We start from the raw sequence: 15,632 nt of genomic DNA, 5'->3' as shown, positions 1-15,632 counted from the left end.
CCCTTTATGACAATCCTATACTTCGGAATGGTTTCTTGTTTCTATCTTTCTCGTATTAAAATATATTTACCTCTACAAAACTGGTGTTGAAATGTGTATAGTGGTTTTTTTGTAAATAGATACAACATGCTTTATAATCACTGGGAAAATTTTCGGATAACTATGAGAAGGAGTATTCTTGACAGTAAAAGTCATCTTCTTGACAAAAAATTGTTCGAGATAGAAAAAAACTGTTTAATAAAAGTAAACTCTTGTTTGTTTATTCAGAAAAAAAAAATTTTGTTTGACAATAATTTTCTATTATTTTGTTCAGCTAACTTTTTGTTTTAAACAATGCAACGGATGTAACAATGAATAATTTTCTGAACGGGAACACTATTATGATTATAAGAAACGAATAAGTTTGCTTTGAGAAACGAACTTCCAAAAATATGGGTCATAAAGTTTATGTCAAATATTTGATGTTTGCTGCAAATTTTTTATCGTTTATAAGAAGTGAATTATCATTTGTTTCAATTGATATATTATTTAATTCAAAGATCATAAAATGATTTTTGACAATAAAAATACATAAATAAAAATTGAGATTACATTAAATTATTCATATTTAAACAATAAACATTTATTTTTCGTTATATTTTAAATATAATTAATATAGTTTGAAAAACAGAGTAACTATTCAACAAGTTTCTAAAGTAGAAGAAAGAAAATGTTCACATGTGTGCTATCGTGGCGCAGCGAACGCGTTCGCCGTTCGCTTCTCAACTTGACGGTTTAGGGATCCGCACCCGTATTCACGGGGCAAAATTGTTCTCATTAGGGCTTTTTTTTTCCGCTGATGGCGCTTGACAAAATTTTTTTTATATAGATTTCACATAGAAAAGCTTCACAAACGCCACCATCGGAAAAAAAACGCCCTAATGAGAACATCCTCTGAATACGGGTGCCGACCTATTCACAATGGCATCTGGTGGCGCACGGCGAACTATTTCCAGACCATTGAAACCAAGAAGACTAGAAATACAGGAGGACTTTCTCCCTATCTCGCCTGTATATAAGAACCGTTCCGCCATGTGATCGCCGCATAATTGAGGGGCGCTAGTAGTACCACGGTAACGTGCGCGACTTGTATCGCTTTTTTTTACAATGCGCACAATACAAACATACTCTGACAAACACTAATAGAGCATTATACACATGATGTTTGTCCCTTTGTCAGAGTATGTTTGTATTGTGCGCATTGTAAAAAAAAAAGCGATACAAGTCGCGCACGTTATCGTGATACTACTAGCGCCCCTCAATTATGCGGCGATCACATAGCGGAACGGTTTTTTGAGGCAAGTTCGTCCTCCTGTATTTCTAGTCTTCTTGATTGAAACTACATTGAAAAATTTTATATGGTATAGTTTGTTGACGATAGCATACTATAGTAAAATGGTCTGGAATGCGCCATGTTGCCTCACAGATAAGCCTTTACACAATAAATGTGTGCGTGAGCAACCAAACTCCGCCCATAGGTCAGATCCCTTTAGGTTTCAAATCCTGGCTACGGCAATTTCGATTTAGTTTAGGTTTTTAGGTAGTTTGACTTTCTTTTGTTATACATAACTTGATGTCAAAAGAAATAAATAAACAATAAGAACAAATAGATATGTTTTTTTTTTTTTTTTTTAATTTAGATTTTTTTTTAAACCTTAAATTATTTGAAGTATGCAAAATGAGATTTGTTTTGAACAATAACTAGATGCCAAAAAAAAATTTATTTTTAGTAAGAGGAATCAAGTTTTTTGATTGCCTATACTGTTTATCATGAATCATTTGTCCTTTGAATTAAATAATATATCAATTGATACAAATGATAATCCATATGTTATAAACGATAAAAAATTTGCAGCCAACATCCTATCTTTGACACAAACGTTAGGACGCATATTTTTGGAAGTTATTTCTCAAATCATTTTCCATGTCGGTTGAATCAAGAACTTATTCGTTTCTTATAATCATAATAGTTTTCCTCTGTTCGAGTCAAGATGCAGAGTGATTCAAGTTTCGAAGTTTATTTCTTGTGACATCGATGTATCGTTTTAAATATAAAATTATCTGAATAAAATGATAGATATTTTTTTTAAACAATATTTTTTTTCTTAAAACCAACAGCTGTTAAGGTTGATTCCCAGTCGCATCACCGAACCAATATTTATGCCACGAAGGGCCCGTATATCAATAACGCTATTTTTTATTCCCGTGTCCTAAAATTTTTTGTGGCGCCACTGATGAAAAAACTAAGTTCTTTAGTAGTATGTGTGTGCGTGGCTACACACTAGCAAGCGAAGATTACATCGTACACTGAAACCATGCTTGTGTTCATGTCTGTGTGCTGCGCTTCTCGCGAAATTTTTGAATTTTAAAGTTATTTATTTTTAAAACGCAACAGACGAAATACTAAAAATTTATATCAAAAATTTGTCTTTTCTAGCACTACAAACTGATAGAAATTTAACGTTTTCTGTTGCGTTTTGAAAAAGTTATTAATAAAAATATGATGTACCGCCTATACCTTGCGTGTTAAAGTTGTCAACTTTGACAGTAAATATCTCAAAAAAACCACACAAAAAAAAATTGAAAAAAATTGACAATGTAGATAATTATTTCATTCAAACATAAGATAAAAAAAAAAAAAATCTGTTGCGATTTCAGATTTCCAGAATCAATCTTAAATTTTATTAAACGATTTTTTTTTATTCTAATCAATTTTTTGCCAAGAAGTTTATTTCCAAAAGTCAGAAATAAATTTTCTCAGGGATGAAAAAAAACATCAGGGAGTCATTATATGTATTGACTACTTTTTTATTCTTTTTTCAGAATGTCGGTGGTGATGGCAATTCCAAGATTTGCCTACAATCTTCCCAAGTATGTTTTGGGCCTGGGGTAAAGAACAACGTGAATTTCTTATTATTGAAGAAACGATGTGATGTGCAAAAAAAACATTGTTATCGAACTTTTTTTTTTCTTGTTAACCCTGGTAGGACACTACAAAGTTTGTTTTTAAAAAAACCCAGAGCCTGATATGTACAACACGTACATATAAAAATGGTTTGTATGATGCTATAGTGATAATAGTTGAAGATAATTAATCCATTATGCTACATGATATTCACGAGGGCTATTTTAAAGGCCAGCGCTAGAAAGTATTAGTAAATTAGGGATGTACGATATTTGCAATATCCCATGTAGGAATGGACGACAGGTACAAGCCTGGGACAAGTCTGGATACACAGCTCTTCGGCTTGTGTCAATCTGCGTGAAGCTGAGGATGTTTGCTATATATTTTCCAGTGTCAGACTTGGATTTCGGGCTTGGCACACGCCTGTGTCTCAGGCTTGTAACAAAATTAAAAAAAAAAATGTAATCAGTTTATTAATAGAATTTCGATTATTAATAACTTTATTATTTAACTTTAATATCATCACTTGACAATGTAAATAAACAATAATAATTGATTGTAAATATATACAGCTCGTCGAGGACTTGCGCCCAGGTTTATGTGGAACTCCAAAACGCTATTATATCAACGAGGTACAACTAGATGGTTGATTAAAATGTTCTATATAAATTCTACCGTTCCTCAATACACAGTCCTCGCATGAGCGATAGTTAAGCCATAGAGTTTCTATTTGTAATATATATAAAATGTAAACGTAACTATAACTCATGTTTTATTTTTTTTTATTATATTAAATATATGCACAAGTCAAGCCTCGTGTCAAGATTGCTAAAATTAGGGGCACCAGCTTGACACAGGGCTGTACTGAAAAAAATTTAAGGTTTTGCCCTTAAAAAAGAATAGTATTTTCTCTGATAAAGAGAATAAACTCTTTGAATTTAAGTGATGTTTTTTTGCGTTGAAGAATAAATTTTTTCCTCATAAATCCTGAACTGCTTTCACATAAACATTGAGTGATTTTCGAAGAAAGGTATCTTAAATTATCTGTTCATTTAAATGAGATACAGCTCGTTACTTGTTTAATCAACCATATTGAGTATCAATTAAAACTCAGACTTTCTATATGTTGCAATCATATTCTCCAAAAAAGTGAAATCAAAAAAGAATCCGAAAATCGAAAAAAAAACTCACAAAAAATAAATTCCGGTAAATGTTTTCTTGTCATAAAAAAATAGTGTCTCGAATTTTGGAATATCATTCAAGGAAGGAAAACATTCTGAGTAATTGGTGACTATTTCTTCTTGAATACTCAAACCAGTTTCTTATAATAAATGAAGTAAATTGAAAACGAATACAAAAAAAAATTAATTGCAAATACTTTCTTATTTTGAGAAAATGTTATAGTTTTATATTTTGATATCTAGCTAGATAACTAGTAGATTCGATTCTTGAAGAGAGAGTTCTATTTTGAACTTAGAAACCATTAAATTTTTCAAAGCTTTAGACTTATTCTGTCAAATTAACTTATTTTCATATGTAGTAAGAATCATTTCAAAAATCAAAACAATTTTCTCTTGAGAAGACTGACTTTTTTCTTAAACTATTTTACCTACATTTATCGGCATTTGTTGAATTGATATAGAATATTTTTTATATGAAATGAATTTCTTATGCTTGTAATTTATTATAATAAATTAAATTACTACTGACAAATGATTAAGAAATGGATGTTGCTTACCTGTTAATTTCTAAAGAATTAATTTAGCCAAAGAAATTAACAGGTAGGCAACATCCTTCCCTTGGACATTTGTCGATAGCTTTCTAGTTAGCTAACTTCGTTTTCTTAGCTACCATTCTTCCCACAGCTTTTTATTTATTTAAATTGATAAATTTAAGTTCTACACGCGATAAGCATAAAAATTAAACTGTTTGAAAATTAATTATTTTTCAAAATCCGAAGAAGACATTCAATTATCCAGAATCAACCTTAAATGAATTAAATTAACTGAAGAAATTTTTGCAATAAATTCTAATTTTTACATATATAAATATTCTCTACTAAGTTTATTATTATTATTAGTAATAGTAATATATTATGATTATGGAACTGAAACTAGCGCCCGATAGTTCTGCGCCCAATGAGAGTTAGCGGAATAGGGTATAGCGGCACTGCACAGCTATAAGAAAAGCGTGTAGACTGAGAGACAACGATGATTTATTATATTATCGGTTATTTAGAACTTTGATATGAATAATAAATAAGTAATTAGATAATAAAGGACAAAAAAAATATATGTCGTAATTATATTGAAAACAACCAACGAAAGAAATGAAAAAAAATATCCTATGTTTTTCTTCGGTAATCTCATGAATTATAAATTCATCAATAAAATTTTGGTTTATTTATTTTTTATTTATTTTGTTTTTTTTAAAGTTTGAGGTTAAAGTTTCATAAATGAATTTAATAAAATGAATAATTGTAATATAATACCCTGGTACAAATAATCTCTCCGGCTTTTCTCCGGATTTCTCCCGATTTCTACGTAATTGGGACTTCCGGAGATATTTACGGAGTAATCTCCAGACTATTTTCATAATATCTCCGGATTTTTTCCGGAATTTTCGCTCAAAAAAACAAACAAAAAAAATAGAAAAATCAATAAAAAAACCAGAAATAAGAGTTAACATACGAAAAATAAAAAAGGAATTTTTTCTGAAAAAATCCAGAGAAAATCCAATAAAATCCGGAGAAAATCCGAAAAAACTCCGGAATAATAAATCCGGAAGTCTCAATCGCGTAGAAAATCCGGAGAAAGTCGGACGAAAATCCGGAGAGATTATTTCTACCAGGGTAATGAATAAAAATTATAATTTCGGTGTTAACACGTCCTCCCACCGGAGTTTTGAAAATTTTCAAAGAGAATGCAGCCGTTATTAAATTAATTTTTTTATTTTTTTAATCTTGAATTCGCGGCAAATATGCACTGTGAAAAAAAAATTCTGTTAAATAGAAATTTTTCTTTAGGAGAAAAAAACATTTAAAAGAAGTAAAATTCAGTTTGGTAGGAAACAAGAATATGTCTCATTGGAAAAGAATGGAATTCTCGATTATATATTATATTCAGGTTCAATTCAAGTATTAGAAACATCAAACCGCTTATATCCTTCATTTAAAACAATTGGAGGAATTAAACTAATATTTTCTTTTCTTATTCAATAAATATATGTGTCTTGAAAAAAAATCAAAAGTGTCTAAATTTTAGACACTTTCGTCTTGCTCCGTAACAAGTTTGGTTTTATTAAAAACAAAATGTCTAAGTTCTAGACACGGTCGTCTTGCTTTGTAACAGATTTTGTTTCTTAAAAAACAAAAGTGTCTAAATTTAAGACACTTTTGACTTGCTTTATAAGAGATTTGGATCCCTTAAAAACAAGAGTGTCTAAATTCTAGACACTGTCGTCTTGCTTCGTAACAAGCTTGGTTTTATTAAAAACAAAAATGTCTAAATTCTAGACACGGCCGTGTTGCTTTGTTACAGATTTTGTTTCTTAAAAACAAAAGTGTCTAAATTTTAGACACTGTCGTCTTGTTTGGTAACAAGTTTGGTTTTATTAAAAACAAAAATGTCTGAATTCTAGACACGGTCGTCTTGCTTTATAACAGATTTCGTTTCCGTATAAAAACAAAAATGTCTAAATTCTAGACACTGTTACGTCTTGTTTTATAACATTATTGGTTTTGTTGAAAAATAAATTGTCTGAATTTTAGACACTGTCGTTTTGCTTTATAACAGATTTATTTTTCTCAAAAACAAAAATGTCTAAATTTTAGACACTATTACGTCTTGCTTTTTAACAGATTTGGTTTAATTAAAACAAAATTGTCATATTTTTAGACACTTTTTGTTTTGATGTAAATACTTGTACGCCTTGGTCCATTAATAAAGTCGCTTAATTTTATATAATGTGAGTCAGCATGCTGTTTATTATTTTACCACAAACAAGTCCCTCAGGTTAGAGTGATGGCCAACAAGTATTTGTCAACTTCACTCCATATGCCATGTGAGGATTTATAACAAGTTTCCACGTCTGTTCAGTAGGATAATCAATGGTTTCTAATAAATTTAATTTTAAAGCACTTGACGTATCAAAAGATTTATCAAAATTACTGGATCTTGGATATATCATCAGAGTTTGTTCTTTTGCCTGGTTGTGGTCCCCATTCATCTTTGATCGGTTCAACCGATGTTTTTTTCTCTGTAGATACTGATATCGTTGCCAACATTATTCATTGATTTAGATTTTATCTTTGAATATTTTGTTATCTTGTTGCATCCTTTTTGTTTTATTTTATTGTTTTTGTGGCGGTCCGATAAAAAATTGATTGGATACAAATTTATTAATTTTTGTATGTCACTCATTTTTCGGACGAATCGAGGAATCAGAGTATTTTTTTTGTCATGGAAGTAGTCGTGCTTTATAGTCTGAAACCAGTTTCCAACTGCTGCATTTGACTCTCGGTAGTGTTTATACTCTTGTATAATCATTGCCGACCATAAAAGAAAATATGGCAAAATATACTCGAGAATATAATCAATAATCTGCGGTAAATACAGTTGATTCCCAGCAATTTTTTCTTCTGATTTTTTATTGGTCAATTCGCTTGTTTCAACATTAATTTTTTCAATTTCGGTAACCTAAATTTTATTAAAATTTTTCCAGTATGGAGAGCCATGACGCAACAGTTCTTCATCACCATCCAAAATATTTATAATATTTTTTTTGAGCGTTTATAAACAAAGCAAATTTTGCGTTTGACCATTTTAAAAATTACTATGTTACACCGTGAAAGGTCGCATGGCCAGTATAGGTGGCGTTCTTTAATGAAAATTGCTATTTTCCATCTCGATTTTTAATATGATGCTCTTATGGTACCAGCTTACTGTAACACAACGCAAAAATTGCTATGCTATTCTATTAAAAAAAAATGTAAATGTATGCATATTTTTTTTTTACTTTCGTGCTATACAAAGGACTACAAAAAATAATGATTGCATGTATGAAAGACATTTTGTTTGTTTATTAATTTTTCTTCTGACTGTATTCATCAGATGTTCCTGGATCCATGACCATTGTAAGTATTCATTGAGATTGGTATTATTCATTGCTCTCATGATAGCGTGAATTTCAGTCATACTAAAATCAATTTTAACTTCATGTATCATAACTATGCCATGGTCTTTGAGGTCTTTGATTTTTTAGATCAGCAACAAATGATGACAAAAAGTATGATAGTCCCTGGTAGAAATAATCTCTCCAGATTTTCTCTGGATTTCTCCGGATTTTCTCCGGATTTCTCCGGATTTTCTACGTAATTGAGACCTCCGGAGATATGTACGGAGTAATCTCCAGACTATTTCTATAATATCTCCGGATTTTTTCCGGAATTTTGACTTAAAAAAACAAACTCAAAAAAATGGAAAAATTAATAAGAAAAAGTAGAAATAAGAGTTTACATACGAAAAATAAAAAAGAAATTTTTTCTGAAAAAATCCGGAGAAAACCCGAAAAAACTCCGGAATAATATCTCCAGAAGTCTCAATTGCGTAGAAAATCCGGAGAAATCCAGAGACGATCCGGAGAAAGTCAGGAGACAATCCGGAGGAATCCGGAGAAAATCCGGAGACAATCCGGAGATAATCCACGTGTAACAACATTATGTCGTGTTGATATGAATTCATGGTAGAAATACTACAGGATAGCTATTCTCGACATAATTATCCCCTGTACCGGGGATAACATGAAAACGCTCAAAAGCGATATAGTCGTTTGATGGAAACCATTGAAAAAGATACAAATAAAGCCATAAATTAAGGTGAATTTCCACAAAATAGTTATCCCTGTCGCCGGGGATAACTGAGGGGATAATTATGTCGAGAATAGCTATCCAGGTATGGTAGTGCGTAGCCTGGCTTGGCCGCTGTGAATCGACCAATCAAAAGATCGCCTTCTCGCCACAAAAATGGAAGACTTTATGCGCGATACAAATTTGTTAAGAAAATTTTCAAGTTTTTTTTAAATTTTTCAAAAGTTATCATATTTATTCAACTAGATTTGGTATATTTTATAATGATTCACATACATCAAAAATAAAAATTAATTATTTATATTAAATAAATAAATCCAAGTATAATAAATACAACACAACCTCTATTGTTTGTGGCATAAAAAAAATAACAATAATGAAAATATTATAATTTATTTGTTAAACTGTCTTGGTTTTTTTATTTTTCTGATTTTTTATAAACATGCTCCACATATATTTATTAGTATTTACAACAATATAAAAAATAGTTGTCAAAACAGTATGTTAGAGAGAGAGGCTCTTATAATAGAGATTGCGTGTTAGAAAGAAATGCAAAACAGCTCGATGGCGCGTTGTTGATTGGTTGAAAAAATAAGGCTGCGCAGAACGCGACGAAAAAAGCATGGACTACTGCCATACCTGTAGTACTTCTACCAAGAAGACTAGAAATACAGGAGGACTTACTCCCTATCTCGCCTGTATATAAAAACCGTTCCGCTATGTGATCGCCGCATAATTGAGGGGCGCTAGTAGTACCACGGTAACGTGCGCGACTTGTATCGCTTTTTTTTTACAATGCGCACAATACAAACATACTCTGACAAACATCATGTGTATAATGCTCTATTAGTGTTTGTCAGAGTATGTTTGTATTGTGCGCATTGTAAAAAAGCCAAGTCGCGCACGTATTTCTAACGCCCCAGCTCACGGCGCATTATTTACAATTCGTCCTCCTGTATTTCTAGTCTTCTTGACTTCTACCATGATATGAATTCAGCAACAGGTATTGCCAACTGTCCTTTAGCTTCTGAGTTCTGAGCCTTGGAGAACAAATGCATAGTATAAAAACTTGACTGTCTTTTAAATGTGGCACTGGTCCATGGAGGTGAATACCTCCATGTCTCGATGCATATACGTGTGTTTATGCAGAAGCATGTGTAGGTTATTTTACCATTGATGGTACAGCAGAATTTGTTTTTTTTTTATTTTCTCTAAGCTACATTTAAGTATATAAAATCAAAAATCAAAACAAAAATTCTCAATTTTTTATATACAAAAGTAACTCATTTTTTCCCTTTTTCATAAACGAAATATGTAAAATAAAAATATGTGGATGCAAAAAATTAGGTGGTTATATCTTACCATAGTTTGTAAATTTGGTTTTGAAATAATTTTGAAAGAACAACCTAATTGTTTGCAAATGATAAAAATGCAGAATCGGGCAATTTTGATAAAATATTTATTTTTTAGTCAAATCTTGTCTTTTACGGGTTATCATATCTATTTTACTAGACATCGGAAAAATTCGAAGATAGGCTCATTGGATAGGGAAATATCGATATTAATAAGAAAAGTAATTTTAGTTTTGATTTATATTTATAATAATAAGCAAGTTATTGAGTTATTATTTAATTTTTTGTGTTGTTTTTTTTTTTGTTTTGATTAAAATTACTGCAGTGTAGTAGGAAATTCTAATCGATCCTGGTGGCCTCCCCACGCAACTTCTAAATTTCCAGTAGACTACAGTAATAGTATATTGTGTATCAAGGGCGCAATGTGAGTGATTGTCGCCCGCATGAAGCACACACACAGATGATGCAGAGTCGACGGGGCACGTAGACGAGGGCGGCCGATTTTTTGGCCGAGCGAGCGGGAAACACCCGTTTGTCGCCCGCAATTTGTAGGGCGACAAAGACATGCTTTGCGCCAAAAATTTAGGGCGACAAACGGGCGACTCGCGCCCGCTAGGCCAAAAAAAATATTAATTAGTTTTCAGTAATATAGAGTCAAATTTATAATTAATATCATTTATATTATTATTACATATTATATTTCTATATAACGATTTTCCGGTCAGAAAAATTCTCAACAACCCCGTGAAAATATAAATCTCCATACACCATCAGTTATATGGTGGTCTGGCATAGGGGGAACATTTTTAAAAATTATTTCGTTACGGTAAAATTTTAGAAGACATCAAAATGAATTAATTAGGATGAAAAACTAAGAGGATCTAATTTTTTTGAAGGGAAATGCATGAGATTAACGAGGAAAAACATAGAAAATTCGCGCTTATGATAGTCTGGCATGAGAGTACCATTTTTTAAAATTATTTTGTCACGATAAAATTTTAGAAGACATTAAAATGAATTGATTAGGATACAAAACTAAGGGGATCTAATTTTTTTAAAGGGTAATTCATGAGGTTAACGAGGTAAAACATAGTATATATTCTTTTCATTTCTTTCGTTGGTTGTTTTCAATTTAATTACGACATATATTTTTGTTGTCTTGTATTATCTAATTACTTATTTATTATTTATATCAAAGTTCTAAATAACCGATATTATAATAAATCATCGTTGCCTCTCAGTCTACACGCTTTTCTTCGTTGAAAAGTTTTTTTTTCTAATTATTCTCTGAAAATTTAAATAATTCTTTTATAAAAATTTGACAAAAAAAAGAGGGGGGAGGGGGGAGTTAAAATACTCGAAATAAACTGATAAATTTTTACAAAAAATTTATAAAATATTTACAAAAAATTTATAAAATATTTACAAACTTTTTATATATTATATATATAATATTTATAAAAAAAAATTGAAATTTTTATAAAAACTTTATAAATCTTTTACATAATTTTTTTAATTTTTTTGCCCATATTTTACAAAGTGATTTTATAAAATGACTTTTATATAATTTTTGTAAAATTTTTATAAAATATTTCCGTGGGGGATATAACTGATCCACGGGCGCAATTTATATTTTGGAAAAATTTTTTTCATACTTCAAACACAAAAATTTGCAAGAAGTAAACTTTCACATGATAAAATTTTTTTTTTTCAGTGTTCTATTCATTACTGCTGTCAGAATTTATCAACTTTTGTCAGTACCTGTTAAAATTTGTTAATATTTATTACAAGATTGTGTCCCAGGCATATTTAATAAATACATATGTAGTAAAATTAAATAAAAAATATAATTTATTGATGATTATTTTTTCAATTATTGATAAATTTTATCATTAAGATTGTTTTTTTTTTCAATAATGAAATTAATATAACGATAATAGACGGAAACTTGAACTCGGGTCTCTCATCTGTAATCCTGTAAGACTGTGTAATCATATCAAATATCGAAGTATGGCATAAAGTTCATGAAAGTTTGTTAATTTGTCGATGCTCTTCTTTTTGCTAACGATGAAAAATTAATTTATGTTTGTTTATCAATATCTTTAGATCAGTATGACTTGAAAAATTGAAATTTTCACCAAAATATTTTAGAACATTTTAATAAAAAAAAATTAGTTTTTCGCAAAATTGGTAAGAACAGTTTTTTTAAATAATGAATCTAGAAAAAAAAAAAAAACCAATGTTGATTCTCCGATTACGATGAGTTAAAAGTTTCAATGTTCAGAATCAATTATCTAAAATACTAGACAGGAGAAAAGTTTCTATATCATAATTATCAATGTGTAGTTGTTTCGAATTTTAGTAGTAAATGTTTTGAGAAAATTGTCTCCTTAAAAGTCATAAATATGAGCATAAAAACTAATGATAAACAGCAGCTGAAAAGTGACTCATCGAGAACGCTACTAATTTTAACGTGACAAATAAAAATTGTGTCTTTGAGAAGTCGCATATTCATTTTTTTTAGCAAAATAGGTATCCCAGTCACTCGGAATTCTGTTATCTCGAACCATTTCAAAAAGTATGTAACAAGATACATCAATTTTTTAAAAATGCCGTAATATGTTCGCGAATTTTCATAATACCAATCTAAAAATAACGGGATTTTAATATTAAAATTGAAAAGAAAAACTTTCACTCTTGGTGCGAGCCAATTCAGTTGATAGTTCGTAAGATATTGAAGATTGAAAAAAAAAAAAAACAGCTTTTTTACATTTACGAAAATTACACATGTGTTAATTATTATCAGGGTAGAGGAAAATTGCTTCTTAAAATAACTTAAATGCCATAAATATAAAATATATATGCGTTTTTCACCCATACATAAAAAAAAAAAAAGTTTCTTCTAAACTTATTTATTTAATCATCAATACCTATTTATATATCGATACAAGATAACTTGAATGATACAAATCCTTCAATTTCTGAAATATTTGAATTGTTTCAACAGAATTTTTTTTTTATAAATTAATAACTTTAAGTAAAAAATTTTTAGAAGAATAAATTCCGGATGCGTCTTGTATGTGCAGGACCAATACCAGCTCGTTCATATAAAAAATTAAATTTGCCGACGAACTGGTTCATGTCATTGCATCCTTTAGTGATGATTCCCAGGTAAGTGATAAGACTGAAGTCGTTGCATTGCTAAATTGGAAAATATAATCGATAAAGTACATAACACTTGTAAAAACTATTTTTAAAATTTGTGCACAATATTCAATAGTGTTGAGATAATGACAGTCATTGTTTCTTTTTTTTTTTTGTCGTGTCAGAACATACGTTATAATATACGTTTCCCGCGTATAATAAAATTTGAAAATGTGAATGATACTTTATTTTACTAAATTCAATAATTTAAGTTTATTTTTCGAAAAACTGCTTATGATCGGTTGAAAACTATTATAAAATTTAAGGTAACTAGGTGTAAGTAATTTTTTTTTTCAGTCATGAAATGAAACAGTCAGGTTTTTTATCAGTCAGTAACTAGATTCTATTTCTTGTATAATTCTATCACGAAATCAATTCAGTATTATCGATTGAAAAAGTATTATACAAAAAATTATTACAAAAAGTAATATCGATTGAAAAACTATTATCAAAATATTATAGACAGCAACGATGAAAGTTAAATTTTTGAATACTTAATAAATTTTAACATTTTTTGGCTACTTACATTGTAGAACTCAGATTTGAATTTTTCACTATTGAGAACAGGTAGATGATGTGCAAGTGATCTTGCTGCTCTTAAAATCTCATGATTTCCTTTGAATTCTCCAGCTTCAACTGCTTGCAGATACGCCAAAATAAGTTTGACTCGTTGATACAACATTTTAATGGCACTATGTTGAGCCATTAGGTGCTCAACAACTGAAAAATATGATTATTAATTGAAAAAATGGAACATAAGAGGAAAAAATATGCTTCATTAAATGAAAGATTACCTAGCGAACTTTCATTGGAATCATTGCTGCACATACGGGCAACATGGTCAACCCCAATTCTTTCAGCTTCTTCAGTTGCCAACGTATAAGTTAGTGGAACAAAAAGCATGGTGGCTTCCCCATTAACCAAATCAATAACGGATTCGTACATTGATACCGACAATTGCTAAAAAAAAAAAGTATTGTTGTCAAAATCTTACATATAAAACTTTCAACTACTAAGAAAAAAAATTGTTGTCTTACATCAGTATTTTTTGGTCTGGGATCGAGTTTCAAGAGAACAGGACTTTCATTGATAACGCATAGCTGTTTATGTACACTGATGTCTCTCTCATTTGGTATCTCACCAGTCGTGTACCATCCCAAAAAGTCCATCTCACTAAAAACCTGTTTAAATTGTTCCTCTTTTAAGTTGTAGTAGTCTTTGTCAATAATAATATCATCACCAATGGTAGTAAAAAGTAGTTCAAATGAATTCATTATCTCAATATTACGGCCTTTTTGTTTGCCAATTAGTGCACCGTAAACTAACAAATTTCAGAAAGACAAAGAAAAAACTCATTAGTTTAGTAAATTGAATGCATATTACAAAAATGCTTTACGAAATAATGAAATAAAGCTAATAATAATAATAAAGAATGTTATTATTAATAGCAGCAGTAATGTAATTTATTCTTGAAAGTTATTTTCTTACCAAGTTGATCACTGCCTTCTTGTGCCCGAAGTCTCGTCCAATGTTCACTAACATTCATTATAACAAGCGGATGAAGACTTATAGAAACTGATCCAACGGTGCCTGAAGATGCCATAACTCGATGTGTACTATTTGCAAAAGTACTGGTCAAAAGTAATGGTGTAAACACTTTTCCGTCACCTACAACTTCCATTGGTGCCTCAGGACCAACATTATTCTCATCAACCTCCATCTGATTAGGGTTATCTTTTGCTTCACTCATTTTTAATTTCTCATCTACTTGACAACTTTGCCTTTAATATACTGTCTTTTATGAATGGAAACTTTTTTCTACATTCAGTACACTATTTTTATCGAAACGAGTGTCTTTTAATTCAACTGACCCTTATCAGATATGTATTTACCGATTGTATACTAAATTTATAAATTTATAATGCATACAGATAAAAGTCTGCAGGGATATACAAGGATGCAGTGATGGGTAAATGGTCGATTTTTGAGGTTTCCTACACTTACAGTAAGATACTGTAAGATACTGTAAGATACCTGAGACGCCATTTTTGAACATTCTTACCGACTGTCGACTCGACAATTAGCTGTCATTGCTCGATATATGTTGGTATATGTATTTTATTTGTTAAATAAATATATAAGATATCAACGAGAAGCAGTGGGTGCATTCCTTTAATGAAAAATTTTTTTTCGTTTTGCAATTTCGCCCTGTAATACCGACTAAAAACTAGAAACAGAAACAACGACTAAAGTGATAAATTTCTCT

At 30.2% G+C, this 15,632-nt stretch overlaps 2 protein-coding genes across 3 annotated transcripts in view; one reads left to right on the top strand and one right to left on the bottom strand.

Moving 5' to 3' along the window:
* The window catches only part of LOC122848899 (sphingomyelin phosphodiesterase), a 33,276-nt gene extending 27,883 nt beyond the window's left edge, over window positions 1–5,393 (top strand). For both annotated transcript variants that reach the window (XM_044147356.1, XM_044147349.1), the window contains exon 7: window positions 2,863–5,393. In XM_044147356.1, the coding sequence (XP_044003291.1) occupies window positions 2,863–2,932 (70 nt within the window). In that variant the 3' untranslated portion in view covers window positions 2,933–5,393. The remainder of the gene's footprint in view (window positions 1–2,862) is intronic.
* A 7,650-nt stretch (window positions 5,394–13,043) lies between these two features.
* LOC122849080 (COP9 signalosome complex subunit 6) lies at window positions 13,044–15,354 on the bottom strand. Its single transcript, XM_044147649.1, has 5 exons — window positions 14,855–15,354; window positions 14,404–14,687; window positions 14,161–14,326; window positions 13,893–14,086; window positions 13,044–13,363 (listed from the first exon to the last, which is right to left on the bottom strand). The coding sequence occupies exons 1-5, from the start codon at window positions 15,114–15,116 to the stop codon at window positions 13,211–13,213; spliced, it is 1,059 nt and encodes a 352-aa protein (XP_044003584.1). The 5' UTR covers window positions 15,117–15,354; the 3' UTR covers window positions 13,044–13,210.
* Between the last annotated feature and the right edge of the window lie 278 nt (window positions 15,355–15,632).

The sequence above is a fragment of the Aphidius gifuensis genome, linkage group LG1 (genome assembly GCF_014905175.1).
Source record: "Aphidius gifuensis isolate YNYX2018 linkage group LG1, ASM1490517v1, whole genome shotgun sequence".
NCBI classification, from domain to species: domain Eukaryota; kingdom Metazoa; phylum Arthropoda; class Insecta; order Hymenoptera; family Braconidae; genus Aphidius; species Aphidius gifuensis.
This window is presented reverse-complemented; position numbering and strand designations above follow the sequence as displayed.

Excerpts from the sequence above, each read along its gene's own strand:
- LOC122849080 (XM_044147649.1), bottom strand. The coding sequence starts at position 15,116 with ATGAGTGAAGCAAAAGATAACCCTAATCAGATGGAGGTTGATGAGAAT. Across the intron at positions 14,688-14,854 it reads AGAAGGCAGTGATCAACTTG|TTTACGGTGCACTAATTGGC; the intron begins GTAAGAAAATAA and ends GAAATTTGTTAG. Across the intron at positions 14,087-14,160 it reads TTCCAATGAAAGTTCGCTAG|TTGTTGAGCACCTAATGGCT; the intron begins GTAATCTTTCAT and ends CATATTTTTCAG.